General features: G+C 35.9%; 1 protein-coding gene across 3 annotated transcripts in view; it reads left to right on the forward strand.

Annotated features, from left to right (window-relative positions):
- FCHSD2 (FCH and double SH3 domains 2) overlaps positions 1-18,913 on the forward strand; it is a 304,862-nt gene that overhangs the window by 133,377 nt on the left and 152,572 nt on the right. For all 3 annotated transcript variants that reach the window (XM_029206970.1, XM_029206969.1, XM_029206971.1), the window contains exons 4-5: positions 932-1,008; positions 12,768-12,912. In XM_029206970.1, coding sequence (XP_029062803.1) covers positions 932-1,008; positions 12,768-12,912 — 222 coding nt within the window. The remainder of the gene's footprint in view (positions 1-931; positions 1,009-12,767; positions 12,913-18,913) is intronic.

Here is an 18,913-nt window from a genome sequence, read left to right on the forward strand (position 1 = left end):
TTTACTTGAGCAGCTTCTGCTTAAAGTAGGCAGTCAGTTAATATGATTGTTCTTCATCTCAGCATTTTATTTGTTCTTTTTAAAGTTGCATATATAGAGATGAATATCCCAAAGTTAATGATTTCTGATCCATTACATTGGACCCTGTTACAGTGTTAGGGAACCGCATATGTTTCCTTCTAAAAGTAGTATGCTCTACATTCAGAGTGAGTAGTTTAACCTTGCCAATAAAATCCTGTACCTATTATGGATACTCTGTTTTGTCCAGGTTCATGTTTGTATGGATAACAATAAGTGAGTATTTCTTTGTGAAACTAATTTTTTCATTTTAAGTGATTTGTGCCATGGTATTATTTAAAAAGAAAAAAACTCTTAAAGTCTGTCTTGAAAATTACTAGTATGGAATAGCAACAAGGTTTGTCCATTAATTTTACAAGCCAGTGTTTATCTGTCTGCTCCAAATTGAATGTGTTGTAGTCTTTCCTGGTATATGAGTTTGACTGCTGGGATTCAGAAATGCAGTATATGCCGCAGCAGAGGAGTGATGGAAAATTGAGATGTCAAGCTGAGTAATCAGAGCTCTGTGGAGGTGGACAGCTGTGTTCCCTGTGATATACCGGGGTAGTTCGTTTTTATGGCTGGTCACATAGTTTGGTGACGTGGAAAGCATTTCAATTAAGTTTCAATTTTCTCATCTTTATACTCACCTTTTTCCTAAAAATGAGGACAAGAGAAGACTTTGAAAATAATGAAGCAAGTTATGGTGTTCTACCATTTATCATTGGTTCTTTACTTCTGAATTAAATTTATATATGGAAAGATGGGATTTGCTAAGTAATGTATTTTAAGGAAAAGAGCTTCCTTTATAGCACAATACTTATTTTATAATTTATATTATATTTTATTATATTAAATATGTATTTTTTAACAGGGTATCCAGAAGTTGGCTAGTCAATATCTGAAGAGAGATTGGCCTGGAATAAAAGCTGATGATCGGAATGATTACAGGTAACTTAATAAGCAGCTCTTGCCCATTTTCTTTAAAACTGGTTTCACACGAGCCATGTCACATATATACAACATAGACTCCAGTTTTTTTAAAAATTGCTTCTTTCCTCTGCTGTGTTTTTAGATATAATATCAAAATTATCAGACAATGTTAATGTTCTACAACATATATATTATATATGAAATAGATCATTTTCATATGTCTTAAGCCAAGATTCCATTTTGTTTAACTGATACCCACATAAGGAATTTAAAGCAGATAGATGACAATGGAACACAAATTGTTTCCTCAGTGTCCTATAAATGAAACACATTATCACAACAATAATGAAACAAGATTGTAATTTCTATCATGATTATTGATTCTTTACTTCTGAAACAAATCCTACATTTGGAAAGATAGGGTTCTGTGAGCCTAGGGGAAAAGAGTTTCTAAATTATATATATTTTATATATATGTATATATACATAGTATACAGACACACCCACAAGGTATCTAGAAATTGATTAGTCAATATCCCACATACAAATTTTAAAGAAGGTAGACAACAATGGAATATAAATTGTGTCTTCATGCAGATGTCTTTAAAATATTTATAATTTTGTTTAGAATTTGGTATCTTTTTTGCAGTTAATTTGGAAGTATTTATTAGCTTTTGTGCTCAAGACTGTCCTTAGTGTTGAGGGAACCAGAAGTCAAAGACAGGATTTCAGAGCTTGCAGTCTGGTTGAAGTTAAGACTAATTATTACTCATGAAACAATAGCAGAGAATTCAGGGTAATTAAGAACTCAGTATTGAAGTGTGTGGTTTGGAATCTGAATATGAAATCAAGTTGCTGGATCATCAGGTAATCTCTTAATGGAGATGGAAAACTGCAGGATACACAAGAAACCTTAATAGTTCTTCACAGTTGCAAGACTGATAACTTGGAAGGTGGCATGATAGCTATAAATAATACATCTGTAGTTGCAATATGGAATAATAAAGCAAAACAGGAAATAAATATAGGAATTTTCTTGTGGACTTTTCAGTATCTACAAAGTTCAGCTAAGGGGGGAAAAGAGAGGAGATGAAACCCTAGGCGAAAGAGACAAGCAGAGCAAAGCCTTGAGGTGAAAGTGAGAATGATATGTTCAGTATTGCTGGCATGAGGAAAGCCTGACAAGGAAGAGACTGGTTGCTAGAGAGTAAAGAAGGACTCCAACTTACAGATAGGTTCTATTCCAAGTTTGTTTGAAATTCAGGATGCAGGTTACCAAAGAAATAAGGATAAGGTTCTGCTCCCAGGCTAGCTCATGCAACCTAATTTTTAAAAGTATGTTAAGCCAACTTTTACTAAATATTTACTGTATACCAGATACTATGCTAGGAACTTTATCTCCCATGATTATCAAAACGTGATAATCAAACCTGTGAGGTACATATGATTATCCCCTTTTTATATATGAGGAAACTAAGTCTTGGGTTGTATGCTTTACTTAAGGTCACACAGCTATGTAAACACTCAGTCATTTATTCATTCATTCTTTCTTTTTTCATTCTTTTTTTATTAATTAATTAATTAATTAATTTTTGGCTGCATTGGGTCATTGTTGCTGCGCACAGGCTTTCTCTAATTGCGGTGAGTGGGGGCTACTCTTCATTGTGGTGTGTGGTCTTCTCACTGCGGTGGCTTCTCTTGTTGTGGAGCATGGGCTCTAGGCGCATGGGCTTCAGTAGTTGTGGCATGCGGGCTCAGTACTTGTGGCTCGTGGTCTCTAGAGCGCAGGCTCAGTAGTTGTGGCACACAGGCTTAGTTGCTCCGCAGCATGTGGGATCTTCCCAGGGTCGAACCCCTGTCCCCTGCATTGGCAGGTGGATTCTTAACTACTACACCATTAGGGGAGTCCCTCATTCATTCTTTATTTATGAGATAGATGTGAAATATCTACTTACATGCTAGTTGTTAAAGTAGACTTCAGGATTAAAGAGAGTAGAAGGTATGGTGCCTGTTGTTAAGGAGCTTAAAGGAGATAGCCACTATAAACAGTTGCGATATTGGGTAGTAGTAGAGGTGCATTGGGACTGTAGAGGAAAACCTAGGCTTCTAGAGCTGAGTCTTAAAGGATGTGCAGGAGTTTGTCAGCACTGGGCAGAAGGAATTCTCAGCAGAAGTAACACCTTAAATGCAGGGAGACATGAGAAAATATGAATGTTAGGTAGCAATGAAGTGTGTATGGGTTGGAGGGTAAGAGGAGTGGTGGACCTGGAGGATACCTAGATAGGCATCATGAAGGACTTTGCATATCACAGAGTTTCTTTTTTATTCAGAAGATAACAGAACCATCAAAGAATTTCCATAAGAGGAGTGACAAGTTCAACATACTTTAGTAACTGTATGAAGGTGGACTAAAGGGGTATGAAGGTGGACTAAAGGGATATGGGGAAGAATTCAGAAAGAATAGAATTGCAGGAATTTAATCCCTCATCATTTCTTATTTGAACCATGAAAATTATAGTAGAAATTAGGCTGTGGGGCAGATTTCAGAGATATTTAGAAAACTGAAGCTAGAGGACTTGCTATTGATTTGGCAGTTTTGTTTTTGTGTTTGTCAAATTTGTTCTGAGACAGACTACAAACAGTTTTCTGTAACTGTCAAACTATAAAGTAGTTTTCTCAGTATCTAAAATAGTTCTTGGAACATAGAAAGCATTTGATAAATATTTACTAACTGAAGGACGAAGTAGAGGGAGGGAGAGGAAGGGTTGTAGAATGACTCCCAGGTTTTTTAACTTAGGCAGCTGAGAGGATGGTGGTGCCATAGTGAAAAAAGACAGTAGATCAGGATTGAGGGTGAGAATGGCAGTTGCCATTTTTTGTTTGTTTATTAGGAGTTTATTTCGGCTCCAGTCAATTAAAATTTCCCTTTAACTTTTTTGTGTTTATATTTGTATTGTTAATTTAAAAATTCTTACCCAAATAATGCATGCTTGTTGAATGTGTAACAGAGTATAAAGTGTACCTCATCCTCTTTGCCAAGCATCTTCCATTCACATTTCTACTAGAGTAATTGCTGTTAGAAGTATGTGGTCTTTTCTTCCATATTTTTCCTGTGCAGTGCATACATGAACATAAACAGTTGTGCTGCTTTTAACAGAACTAGAATTATTATATACATATGCTTTTGTAATTCCCTCCACACATACACCTTCCATATACACACCTAAGGAGTCTATTTTACTTTATTTTTTATTTATTTATTTTTATTTAAATATGGTTGATTTACAGTGTTATGTTAGTTTCAGGTGTACAGCAAAGTGATTCTTCAGTTACACATACGTATATTTTTTTCTGATTCTTTTCCATTATAGGTTATTACTAGATATTGAATGTAGTTCCCTGTGCTATACAGTAAATCCTTATTGTTTATCTATTTTATATATAGTGGTATGTATCTGTTAATCCCCTACTCTTAATTTATCCCTCCCCCTCCTCTTTCCCTTTTGGTAACCAGAAGTCTGTTTTCTCTGTCTGTGAGTCTGTTTCTGTTTTGTAAATAAGTTCATTTGTATTATTTTTTGGATTCCACATATAAGTGATATCATGTAGTATTTGTCTTTCTCTGTCTGGCCTACTTCACTCTGTATGATAATCCCTAGGTCCATCCATGTTGCTGCAAATGGCAATATTTCATCCTTTTTAATGGCTGAGTAACATTCCATTGTGTGTGTGTGTGTGTGTGTGTGTGTGTGTATCAATCACATCTTCTTTATCCACTTATCCGTTAATAGACACTTAGGTTGCTTCCATGTCTTGGCTATTATAAATAGTACCACTGCAAACATTGGAGTGCATGTATCTTTTTGAATTAGAGTTTTCATCTTTTCCGGATATATGCCCAGGATTGGGATTGCTGGATCATATAGTAACTCTATTTTTAGTTTTTTAAGGAACCTCCATACTCTTTTCCATAGTGACTGCCCAGTTTACATTCCCACCAACAGTGTATGAGGGTTCCCTTTTCTAAGGAGTCTATTTTAGATGTCCCTTCAAGTCGGTTTGTTCAGGTTCCCTCTTCTTTTTAATGGCTATGTTAGTGCCATAGTGTGGGTAAATTATAGTTTGTTATCCATTTCTCTGTTGGTAGTTAATTACTATTGCAAATAATGCTGCAGTGGATAACTCACGTATGCATATAGTTATATCTTTGTGCATTGTGAAAGTATATCTATAGGGTTAATTCTTAGAGGGGAACATGCTGGGTCAAAGGGTTTATACATTTAAAATGTGAAACTATAAATTAACCTTCATAAACTCTGTCTTAGTATATTTTACATGTCTTCAAATTTGATTTGAAACTACCCATTTCTTTTTTTTACCAACAGGGCACATGGTCAATCTTTGAAAATTTTTGCCAGTCTGATGATACATGCACCATTTAATGCCATTAAACCCACCCCCGTTTGCCTGGAAACTAGACTTCTGTAATAATACTTTCTCTAAGACCTTTTTTTTTTTTTTTTTTTTAATCTTTGAGGACAGGTTTTTCAGTCCTGTCTTAGTCTGTTCAGGCTGCTATAACAAAATACCACAGACTGGGTGGCTTATAAGTAAGAGAAATTTATTTCTCACAGTTCTTGAGACTGAAGTCCAAGACAAAGATGCCGGCATGGTCAGGTTCTGGTGAAGTCCCTCTTCTGAGTTGCAGACTTTTCAACTTTTAGCTGTGCCCTTACTTGGTAGAAGGGGTTTGGGAGCTCTGTGGGGTCTCTTTTATAACGGCACTATTCTGCCTTCACCTCTGCAAAGCCTCACCTCCTAATACCATCATCACCTTTGGGGATTAGGATTTCCACATATGAATTTCAGGGGACCACAAGCATTCAGACCATAGCAAGTCCTTTCTATGTAAATATTTCTTGGAGTTCCCTCAGCTCTCTTGTGACTGTTTTAAGTAATCTTATCTATATTTCTATCTTTAAATATTGCCTATAAACTAGTAATGATCTGTGTTTTTATTAACTCTTCAGCTTGGGAACCAACAAGTCAGCTGCCTCCAACTGTGACTTCTTTTCAGACCTCATCTTCTGTTAGGAATGTTAAGTAGCTGCTTCTTTGTCTGTGATCTCTCCCCTTCACAATTTCATTGCCACAGTACCACCAACCTGTACGTCTGTATGTCTTTGTAAAATAGGCCTACTCTCATCCCCTACTTGAAAATCTTCTATTGTTTCTCCTTGCTAATAGTATGAAATTAAAGAAATTTTTTTTTTATGATATCAAAAGCCAGGAAGAATCCTGACCCCAAATGACCTTTCTTTGCTCCTTTCTGGCCATTTCTCCTTTTTTCATGCTTGGTTCCCCAACCCTTGGGCACCTTAAGCTGCAGTTGTACTGCAGTTCTTATCACACCTCAGCTGGACTGAGTATCAGTCATTCTCCCTGCCTTTACTTCTGTTACCTAGGCTGAGGATAGTCTCCCTTCCTACTACCAAAAACAGCAATACATGAACACTTATTTATTAAACACCATACTTTCTCCTCTTATCAGTCACTATGTAACTTAATCTTAGATTATGAATTTAACTTGTCACATTTTCTAGAGTCCTCTTGATGTGTGGTGCTGTATTCCAGGCCAAGGGTAGATCTGTGATTTTTGTTAAACTTTTGTTTTTACTTAAAAAAAAATTATAGATTCATGTGCAGTTTTAAGAAATAATACAAGAGTGTTCTTATACTCTTCACCCAGTTCCCCCAGTAGTAATAACTTGCATAACTATAATACAACATCACAACCAGGAAATTGATATTGATACGATCCACCAATCTAATTTAGAATTCACCAGTTTTACATGTACTTATTTGTGTGTATGTAAGTGTATGCATATTAAGTTCTGTGGTGTTTTATCACATATGTAGATTCGTGTGACCACCACTACAGTCAAAATAAATGTGTTGGTTTATTTCATAATAAAAATTTTCCCTGATAAGGTTTTCTCTGTTTTCCAGTGTAATAGTCATATGAGAAATAGTTCACAGCGAGATTTTAGGTGGTATATGGATCAATATTTTTGAATTTTACTAATTAAAACTTAATTATTATGGCAAGTTTTATTTTTCAATTAGAGTGGAATATGAAGTAGTAAGATACATATATTTTAGTTTAAAAGGTGAGTCATTTTAACAAAAAATAATAATGGTACAGGAGATATGAGGCACACATTGTGTAAGACATACACAAAGAACTTAGTATATACCTTTTTTAAAGTGAAGAGACTCTTTTTAAAAATTCTTTAATAGTAATGCTGGACCTAGAACAGTCTTATGTCAGCAGAAGAGCAGAGGTTTGGGAGCCAGACAGATCTGGGTTTGAATCTAATCTCCATCATTCCCTCCTCTCCTTCCTCCTATAAATATATATTGAATGAGTGCTTGCTGTGCCAGACCCTGTTCTAGGTGCTGAGGATACAAGAGTGAATAAAACAAAGCTTCTGCTGCATGGAGTCTTCATTCTGGTGAAAGAAGACAAGACAATAAGCATATGAGTAATTAAACATTGTCACTTGGTGACAAGGACAGTAAGCATAGTTAAAAGAAAACAGAGTACCAAGAAGTGGTTGGCACTGCAGTGGATATACTGTGTAGAGCCTAGACTTTAGGGAGACAAGAGCAAAATCAGAGAGAGGTCATTTAGGCTATTATAGTAATCCAGGCATGAGATAATGGTGGCTGAAACCAGGGTAGTAGCAGTGGAAGAGATAGACAGTAATCAGATTCCATTATATTTTTAAAGTCTAGTGAACAGTATTTCTTGGTGAATCAGATGTGGAATATGAGAAATAAAAGGAGGAATCAATGATGATTCTAGGGGTTTGGCCTTGAACAACTAGAGGTTTGAGTAGCTGTCAATGAGGTGGAATAGATTAACAGAACAGGTTTTAGGGAAATCAAGAATTTGTTTTTGGACATGTTAGTTTTAAGATACCTACTAAATATCCAAGTTGGATATGTTAAATAGGCAACTGAGGGGTTAGGGAAGATGTCTGAATTAAAAATTCAGGAATAGTCAGCATAGTGACAGTATTTAAAGCCTTGAGACTGCATGAGCTTATCTAAGGAGTGTAAAGAGAAGAAGCTGACTGTGGGGACACTCTAGCATTTACAGGGCAATGAGATGAAGAGGAACTAGCAAAGGAGCCTAAATTGTGGCTAGTGAGATAAGGCTAGACCAAGAGAGAGAGCTATCCTAGAAGCCAAGTAAAGATAACATTTCAAGAAGGATAAACTAGGTCAGTACTGCTGATAGACTGAATAATAGGCCCAAAGCTTGAATTGACTATTGGGATTAGCCACAGGGAGATCTTTGATGACCTTGACAAGTAATTTCAGAATGGTGGATGCTAAAACCTTATTTGAATTGAATCAAGAGTGACCAGGAGGAGAAGTGGAAACAGTAATTTCAGACATTTCTTTTGAGGAGTTTTGCTGTTAAAGGGAGCAGACATTGGGGTGGTAGCTGGAGAGAAATGGAGGGGTTGATGGAGGGCTTTTTTTTTTTTTAAGATGCAAGACATTATATGAGTATGATCCAGTAGAGAGGGAAAAGTTGATATTGTAGGAGAAAGCACAATTACTGGATTGCTGTTGAGTTAGAGGTTATATATACAGATGTGAAGGATTGGCCTTCAGAGCACAGGTAATTCATTGGAGTAAAAAGAGGGATGACACAGTGTATAGGTGCAAAAGCAGGGAGATAGGTAGATGTGGAGGGAACATGTGGACATTATCTTCATACTTCATTATCAGCTGAAAGTGTGGTCATATTAGAGGTTTGAGATGAGAGGAAAAGGTGGGAAATAATTATCTAGAAGAGTGAGCAAATAAGTGGATTAGGGGAATATAGTAGGATCGCTGGGGGGCACTAAGGGATTATTTGACGTCAGTTGAAAGTGAGACTAGGCAGCATGATTATTGTTTACTCCAGCAACGTTCTATTGCACAGGCATTGGTATGGTGTAAACAGAATTTTGGATTTAACCAAGTTTGGAATTTGTAGATTATAATGACCGAAAGAGGACTTCCCTGGTGGCGCGGTGGATGGGAATCTGCCTGCGAAGGCAGGGGACACAGGTTTGATTCCTGGTTCGGGAAGATCCCACATGCCATGGAACAACTAAGACTGTGTGCCACAACTACTGAGCCTGCGCTCTAGAGCCCATGTGCCACAACTACTGAGCCCATGTGCCGCAACTGCTGAAGCCCGCGTGCCACAACTACTGAAGCCCGCGTGCCTAGAGTCTGAGCTCCACAACAAGAGAAGCCACCGCAAGGGGAAGCCCACGCACCGCAACCAAGAGTAGCCCCCACTCGCCACAACTAGAGAAAGCCCGTGCTCAGCTAGGGTGTACATTAGAGGGTGATCATAATGGTGGACCATGAAATCTAGGCTGGGTAAGGAGCTGTAAAGGGAGATTATGAGAGGGAGTGAAAAACAGTGGAAAGGAGGTAGGATGAAATGGATTGTGGGCTCTGATAGGGTTGAATAATTGTTGAAGTGAGAATCCTAAAGGGAGTGAGTGGAAACAAGGGGTGTTGGTCAGAGATTAGATGATTAAATTGGTATTAGAGCAGAGGGGTAGTTATTGTTAATGGCAAAGTTTAGGTTATGACCATGAGAGTACTATTTCCTGGTGAATAGCTGTAGAAAAATTTCAAAACCTCTCCAAGCCTTACTTTTTCTCCTCTGCAAAATGAGGATAATGCCTACTTTACAAAGTTGTCATGAGGATTAAATGATATGACAGATGTAAAATACATGACATAGTGCCTAGCATGAGATAGGTTCTTAAAAGAATTTTCTTCTTGTCTTATATAATTTTGAGCCTCATTTCCTGACCTGAGCAGAATAACAAAATACCATAAATGCTTGATACATTTCCTTATGTTTCAAAATTATATATATGAAGCCTAGTGAAATAAAATTTTTAGAAAATCACTCTATAACCCATTATTATTTTTTCACAATTGGAATGAAAAACACCACTGCCATTGGAACTACCACTATTGTGTTAACAAGAAGTACTTCTATTTCTTCTACAATTCTGTGACTATTATTATTTATTCATTTAAAAGAATCTGTGTGGCAAGAATTTTCACATCATTTTCATTTAATTGTTAAAATATCCCTGTGAGGTGCATGGTGCTGGTATTTTTGTTATTTTTCCACTTGCCAGTTGAGGAAATGAAAGTATAGTGAGATGTGCTACATACGATTATATTGGTTAAACTAGAACTTGAACCCAGGTCTTCTAACTGGTAACCGAATTTCGTGAGTTTCATGGTGTGTCATTGTTGTGAATATGTTTGCCTGCTATTTATTTGTCTGCTAGTCTCTAAAGATCTCTTTTTAAACTCTGTAATGAAAGGATTTTTCTTTTTGTTGTACAGTCCTCATAATTTATACATTCATTCATTCATTCATTTTTTTTCATTCAACACATACTGATTATAACCTTTCTAATGGTTAGGCCATGTGCTAGGCCCTAGAAATAGCAATACAATTGTGAGAAAGACATGTACCCTTTATGAAACTTTTACTATAGTGAGAGGGACAAACATTAACAATTAACATAAAAATATTTATAATTGAAGGAATAGTGCTAGAACCATGTGAACAAATAACAGGGAGGGACTTGATTGAGTCTGTGCATTGGCTTGGTGGTGATCCTGAGACTTCCCTGAGGAAGTTACGTTTAAGTTGAGGTTTGAAGGTTGAGCAACAGTCAACTAGATGAAGAGGTAAAAGGAAAAGGGTGCTACCTAAGGGACGAGCATAGTTTCCTCCTTATTCCCCTCCTCTGTCCTTCCTTCTTTCCTTTATTCCTTCCTTCCTTCGGATTACAATTCATAATTGTCCTTGCTCATTTTCATTATGATTTAAAAATGTGTATTAAGTATAAATTGATAATTGCAAAACATAGTACTGAATTTTTCTCTCGGTGCATTCTCTGAGAAAATCAATTATCTGGACTGCTTAGGAGGTTCTGTGGTGAGTTTACATTCTAGATTCCATTGGTAGTCATGCAGTAAGGTCATGGAGGACATTAATTTTGCTGGGTTTTTATTCCAGTTTTATTGAAAAATGATTGACATATATCACTGTATAAGTTTGAGATGTACAACATGACGGTTTGATTTACATATATTGATAAAATGATTACCACAATAGGTTTAGTTAACATTTATTACTTGTATTCATTTTGCTCTTCTTAAGCCCATCATTGCTTTTATGCTGACAGTTTTTGGTGGCACAACACACTGACTCTTTTTTCCAAAGGGAAAGTAATATACCTCTGCTTAAATAAGTGAATATTTCCATCGAAACTGATGTATTTGGTATATTACAAGCTACTAATCCATTACACAAACTATTCCCTTGGTTGAGAAGTGCAGTTGCAAGTTTTTTTTAGTTCCAAGTAGGATGGAGACCCAGGCAAGTTTTCTTTTTCTTGTTTTCACACTGTCATCCATTGACCCACAGCTAGCATTTTATGTAACACACGGTCCCATACATTGCTATAGTAGGAAATCCACGTGACACAAGAAGGGAAATCTTAGGAGATGGATATTATAATCTATCAGTGCAAGTATCTCTTTTTAACAAGGTACCATTCATTGTTATGGTAAGTTATAAAATATGTTTATAACTAGTTTAGGAGCATATTGGGACTGACTAAGGCATTTAGCAAAGCAGAAGAGAAGGTTTGAAAAGGAAGTTGGCTACAGAAAGCAAAGGATGAATAATTCTTTGACTTTACCAAAAGATTTCTGAGAGCACATTTATCAAGTAAAGGTGATGGGACTTGCTTGGAATGACTCCAGGCTGCAACGTGATGCTGGCGAAGCATTATTACAACCGAGAAACAGATGTAGAGCAATGATACCATAGACTTCTTTTCTCTAACAAATAGACTTCTCAAGAACATAAGCAGTTGTTCATGATTTTTTTTCCAGCACATCAGTTTATGTAAGAGAGCAATATAATATAGTTGAAAGAAAATGTACTTTAGAGGTATGCGTCTGTATCTCAGTATTGCCACACTCTATTGTGATCTAGAGTGATCCTCTAAATCAGCGGTCCCCCCACCATCACCGGGCCACACAGCAGGAGGTGAGCGGCGGGCGGGCGAGCTAGCAGAGCTTCATCTGCTGCTCCCTGTCGATCACATTACCACCTGAACCATTGCTCGCATTACCGTCTAAACCATATTCCCCCCTCTCGCCCCCCGTCTGTGGAAAAATTGTCTTCCATAAAACCAGTCCCTGGTGCCAAAAAGGTTGGGACTGCTGCTCTAAATCTATCTGAGCCTCAGTTACCTCATTTGTAAAATCAGGAAAATAGCATAATGAAATAATGAAACTTAATATTCATAATGATACTCCTGAAACAGTGAAAGGCCTGGAAAGTCTGAAGTATTCACTAATTTTTATAGTGTTAGCTTTGTCTAGAATTGTAATCCTTGTATCACTTTACTCCAGTATCAAGAATAGCTAGTGAATCAAAATAGCCCATTGTCAAGCTATAGAGGAATAGAGTGTATTCCAAGTTTCTACTTGTTATATATGCTAAAAATATTACTACCTATGAACCAATATAAATACACTTTAAACTATAAAGAAAACATTTATTTTGTCAGTGCTAGCCAGTGAGCAAAAGGTTAGACAACTTATTCTTCCTTTCCTCTGCCTAATACTTTTCTGTCCCTCTTTGAATTTAGGAGCATGTATCCTGTTTGGAAATCTTTTCTCGAGGGAACAATGCAGGTAGCCCAGTCTCGGATCAATATATGTGAAAACTATAAAAACTTCATTTCTGAGCCTGCAAGGACAGTGAAAAGCCTAAAAGAACAGCAACTAAAAAGGGTATCGTTTCTATTTGTTCTTTTCTTGTATGCATTTTAATATCTCACTGCTACATTTATAATCTGCAAGATTATGTTAAATTGCATTGTACACTTCGAGTTTTTCTATATGGTCCAAATGTTTCTGATTTTAACATGGATTTTCTGATTTCAACATGTTTCTTCTAACTACTGTATTTTATTAACTGACAAAGGTGAGTGTAATTTGAATCTGTGGACATTCTGAAAGCTCAGTAAACACTTCTTACAAATATTTTTCAGCTTAACTCAAGTAAATAGATTTACTTAGTTTGGTGTATATTAAAATAGTTACAGTGTTGTTAATCCCACTAAGTCTTGAGAAAATTGGTCTTAGTTTCAACTTGACCCATTTTGCATAATAATTTAAAGGAAGTTGACACATTGTTACTGAGTCTAAGCTCGCTATGCTGGCTACTCACAGTACAGGCCAGTAAGGAATGGCGACTTTATTCGGAAAGCTGGCAGACTGAGAAGATGGCAGATTAATGTCTCAAAATAACCATCTTATCAGGGTCTGGATACCACTTTCTTTTATAGAACAGAAAGCGGGAAGAGGTGAGGAAGTAAAGTGAAAAGGGGTGTTAGTTTTGCCTGGCTTGGCCAGCATTGGGGAGGGGATGGGTTAATTTCTTCTTTTCTGAAGCCACTCACAGGTGGGCCGGGTCAGATAGTCTCCTTGTGAGCTGAACAAAGGCACTTTAGTTTAACTTTCTGGCAGAGGGTCAGGGTTCCCCGAGGCAGGCCATTATGTATGATTATAATAACAAAAGCAACGAAAAGCAAAGGTTAAAGTCAAAGAAACAGATCCAACATGGAGTCAAAATTGGCTCTTCCCTGTTACCATATCTTGACCATATATAGCAAACTTATTACCAAAAATGGTTTACTCTAAAGTTTAGCTATATAGGTTACATAAAAGTTTTTAAATAGATCTGTTTCTTTGTACAGAATTTTAAAATTCATAGAAAAAATCGTTATTAAATGTGATTTTTATGAAAAGCTTGCTATTGAAAGTAGGTGATTGAATTGTGTCCTTTTAGGAAAGGACACAGTTTTACAAAATTAGAGATTATCATGATGCCTAATAAGCAATTAAATTTTTCTTATAGAAGTATTAATACTTTAGAAAATATTAAAGTGATTATTTAAGGAAATAACATTTCACAAGCCATCCATTGTTTTGATTCTAATTGTCCTTTGGATTATCACTACTTTTTTACAAACAAAAACAACAAAAACCTAATCTTCCTTGTTTGCCAAAGATTATTTTAGTAGCATGAAATCAATATGTTAAATGTATCTCTTTCAAGCACTCACGTAGTATCAGTGGGTTTTAACATATTTGTTTAAGAATGCCTCAGTTTTATCTTTGCTCAAAATTATCTCTTTCAAAACAAACATAGCGAATAAACTACTGACCAAACATTGCTTTCTAATGGAAGAAAAAGCATTGTGTGTATGTGTGTGTGTGTGTGTGTGTGTGTGTGTGTGTGACCATGTCCATCAGTGCCTGCAGAGAGAGGGTGGGAGACAGGTAGAGAGTTGATACTACTTCCTAACTGGAAGGAAATACGATGTTTCAAATAGCCAATGCATTCACCAAATGTAGTTGAATTATTGGAAGTTCTACATTTCTCAGTATAGAAAATTTTTTTTTTTTTTTGGTTGCACCATGTGGCATGTGGGATTTCAGTTCCCCAACTGGGGATCAAACCCACACCCCCTACATTGGAAGGGTGGAGTCTTAACCACTGGACCACGAGGGAAGTCCCAATATCAGAATATTTTGAAAGAGTTAAAACCATTTGTGCTCTTCTCTGACCTGAATTTAACTAACATTCCTGGGCAAAGAATGTTAAGAATGTTTGGTGAGCTTTGACAAGTCCTTATGTCTGTGAATTAACTTATATTATAGCTGATAATAACGGTATTTGTTTAAGCAGTTGTTAAACACTAAGTACATATTGAGCATACCTGTCAGGACTCTGAAATTACAAATGACAGAAACTTACTTCAAACTGGCTTAAGCCAAGAAGAGAATGTATAACTAAACATTTTAGCATGGATGGAATCCAGGCGGGGTGGATCCAGGTCCTCAAATGATGACATTAGAATTCAGTCTTTCTTCCCATCTGTTAGCTCTGCTTTCCCCAGTGGCTTCATTCTTTAGCAACTCTCTCTATGTGGTGCCCCCCAAAGTGCTAGATTTACAAATATCAAAGCTAGCAATCCTACATTTACCACTTTCCCCAAAGTACTAACAAAACTACCAGAATTAAGGCTCATCAACTTACCTTGGGTTACAGAGGTTACAGTCTTCATGCAAACTACATGGACTAAAAATGGGAAAAGATGATTTGCCAAAGGAAAATTGAGATAGGTTCCCAATGGAGCAAGAAAAGCAACACATAGCCACAACTATTGGCTTCTCCAGTTGTACTTCCCAAACTTTACAACAAATTGACTCCACATAGGATCAGAAATCATCTATTTTTCTTCCTGTACTTCTCCAACTCTTCCTCTCCATGCTTTTTTTTTTTTTGCCTATATTTGGATAATCTTATATTTTATTTTCTTCTTTTTTATTTTAGTGTGATAAGAACACTTAACATGAGATCTACCCTCTTAACAGATTTATAAAGTGTACAATACAGTATTTTTGTACAGATGATCTCTAGAACTTGCTCATTTTGTATAACTGAAATTTTGTACCTGTTGGTTAACAGCTCCCTCCTTCCTTTTTTTCCAATCCCTGACAACTACAATTCTATTCTTTGCGTCCATGAGTTTGATTATTTTAGATATTTCATGTAAGTGGGATCATGCAATATTTGTCCTTTTGTGACTGACTTATTTCATTTAGCATAATGTCCTCCAGGTTCATCGATGTTGTTGCATGCATAGGATTTCCTTCTTTTTTAAGGCTGAATAATATTCCATTGTATATATATACCACATTTTTTAATACATTCATGCATTGATGCACATTTTGGTTGTTTCCATATTTTGACTTTTGTGAATAGTGCTGCAGTGAACATGGGAATGCTAATATCTCTTTGAGATCCTGATTTTACTTCTTTTGGATAAATACCTAGAAGTAGGATTGCTGGATCATATGGTAGTTCTTTTTTAAGTTTTTGAGGAACTGCCATACTGTTTTCCATAACAGCTGCACCATTTTGCATTCCCACCAACAGTGCACAACAGTTCCAGTTTCACTACAACCTTGTCAGTGTTTGTTGTCATTTGTTTTTTTGGTAATAACCATTCTAACAGGTGTGAGGTAATATCTCATTGTGGTTTTGATTTGCAATTTCCCTGGTGATTAGTAACATTGAGTAATGTTACACTTTTTGTTATCAATTTTCCTCTATTAGCTTTTTAATTTTATAATCTTGTTATTCTTTTAGTAATTAACTTAGAGATTCCAGTATGCCTTTCTGACTTACTATAATTTACCATGAATTGGCACTTTTACTGCTCTCCAAACTTTACTCTAAATTAACTTATTAAAGCCTAATGTGAATTAGTATTTTAGCACCTCATGAACAATATAAAAATGTTTTAATAGTATAATTCCATTTACCTCCCCGTTATGACTTTTGTGCTGTTAGGCCTTTTGAGTCTGTCCATGTCTTTTGTACTTTTTCCACGTTTTCTGTATTAATACCCTTTTTTCTCTCTGCACTTCAGTCTGAATGTTTTCCACTGGTATCTTGCAGCTAATTAGCACTCTGTTCTATTTCTTTTTTTTCTTTTAATTTGTTTTGATTGATTGATTGAAGTAGAGTTGATTTACAATGTTTTGTTAGTTTCAGGTATACAGCAAAGTGATTCAGTTTTATTTTTTCTTCAGATTATTTTCCATTATGAGTTTTTACAAGATATTGAATATAGTTCCCTATGCTATCCAGTAAATCCTTGTTACTTAACCATTTTATATATAGTAGTTTGTATCTGTTAATCCCATACTCCTAATTTATCCCTTCTCCCCTCCCTTTTCTCTTTGGTAACCATAAGTTTGCTTTCTATATCTGTGAGTCTGTTTCTTTTTGTATATAGATTCATTTGTATTATTTTTTGGATTCCACGTATAAGTGATATCATACAATATTTGTCTTTCTCTGGCTTACTTCACTTAGGATGGTATTCTCTAGGTCCATCCATGTTGCTGCAAATGGCAATATTTCATTATTTTTTATGGCTAAATTATATTTCACCGTGTGTGTGTGTATACCACCTCTTTTTTAAAAAAAAATTTTAATTGGAATATAATTGATTTACAATATTGTCTTAGTTTCTGCTGTACAGCAAAGTGAGTCAGTTATACATACATGTATAATCACTCTTTTTTAGATTCTATTCCCATATAGGTCATTACAGAGTATTGAATAAAGTTCCCTGTACATGCCACATCTTCTTAACCCAATTGTCTGTTGATGGGCACTTGGGTTGTTTTTGTGTCTTGCCTATTGTATATAGTTCTACTATGCTGTTCTGCTATTTTTAATTTGCTTTTAAAACTTATCTTTTGGAATCTCAGTATATTTTTCAGTTCTGAAATTTTTATTTGATTTAAAAAAAATGGAGTCCATGTTTCTGGTGCAGTTCTCCATGTTTTTTCTTTATCATCTTAAATGTGTCACTCCTAATCTCTGTTTCATAATTCCACTATCTGAATCACTATAGGTCTCTTTTTATCATTTACTGTTTCTTTGTTTGTTTTTGGTTATTTGGGTCTACTGGTTTAGTAGGCCTCACAGTCCTACTGTGGATAAAAATTATAGAGGCTCTGGAAGATGTTTTCTATTTCCAAAGAGAGTTAAGTTTTCTAGCAGGCAGATAGAATGCTATCAGATCACCTTGATTGTGTTAGGGTCTGGTTTTAGGCTTTTTAGTCTGGTGTATTTCACTTATGTCCTTATTCCTGGGGTCTTACCTGAAAGTTTGGGGTGCTTACCAAAGCATTTCTACTTTGATGAGACTTGAATGCCAACCTTTGTCTTCTCAACATCATGTAGCTTCTCTGATCCCTCTGTTCACTGCTCAGCTCATTAGTCTTTCAGCTACTGTTCTTTCCTGAATTTGTTGGAATTTCACTACACACATGGCATTTAGAAGTCAACTGATGACTCAGGGAAAGTGCATGCAGATTTTTGGATTTGCTTCTCTGTAGTACCCTTCTTTCCAGGTCTAGCCTCTCAAGTTCCTGCTCTTTGGGCATCCACAAACTCCAACCTCTGTTTCCATAGTCTAGTAAAAAACCACTTTGTGTTTATATCTTACATCTCTGTGCCATGATTCAACAATTGCCCTAAGAAGAAAAGTCAAGGTAAATGCAGAGCTTACCTAGCTGTGCTCTGTTCTTCCAGATATCACAGTCCCTTCAGTCCAGCTTGTATTGCTGTTGTTTAATGCTGGCTATTTCTAAAAATCTCTTTTGTCTGACTTTTACAGTTTCTAGACTATAGGAAGATAGTCTAAAACAACTTGTTCTGTCATGATCACAACCAATTTTGGCTTAAAATTCTCCCTCAGTAACATTTTCTAATTGAGGTATAATATTTATAATATAAATAAAATTTATAATAAGTTTGAGGTGTACAACATAATGATTCAAAATTTTTCTAGATTATATTTCATTTATAGTTATTATAAAGTACTGGCTATATTCCCTACACTGTACAATATATCCTTATAGCTTACTTATTTTATACATTGTTGTTTGTACCTCTTAATTCCATACCCCCTCTCTTGCCCCTGCTCCCTTCTCTCTCCCCACTGGTAACCAGTAGTTTGTTCTTTATATCTGTGAGTCTGTTTCTTTTTTGTTGTATTCACTAGTTTGTTTTATTTTTTAGATTGTACATATAAATGTTAACATACAGTTTTTGTCTTTCTCTGTCTGACATTTCACTAAGCGTAATACCCTCTAAGTCCATCCATGTTGTTGCAAATGGCAAATTTTCATTCTTTTTAAT

The sequence above is a fragment of the Monodon monoceros genome, unplaced genomic scaffold (assembly GCF_005190385.1).
Source record: "Monodon monoceros isolate NGI ecotype Baffin Bay Population unplaced genomic scaffold, NGI_Narwhal_1 Super_Scaffold_7, whole genome shotgun sequence".
NCBI lineage: Eukaryota > Metazoa > Chordata > Mammalia > Artiodactyla > Monodontidae > Monodon > Monodon monoceros.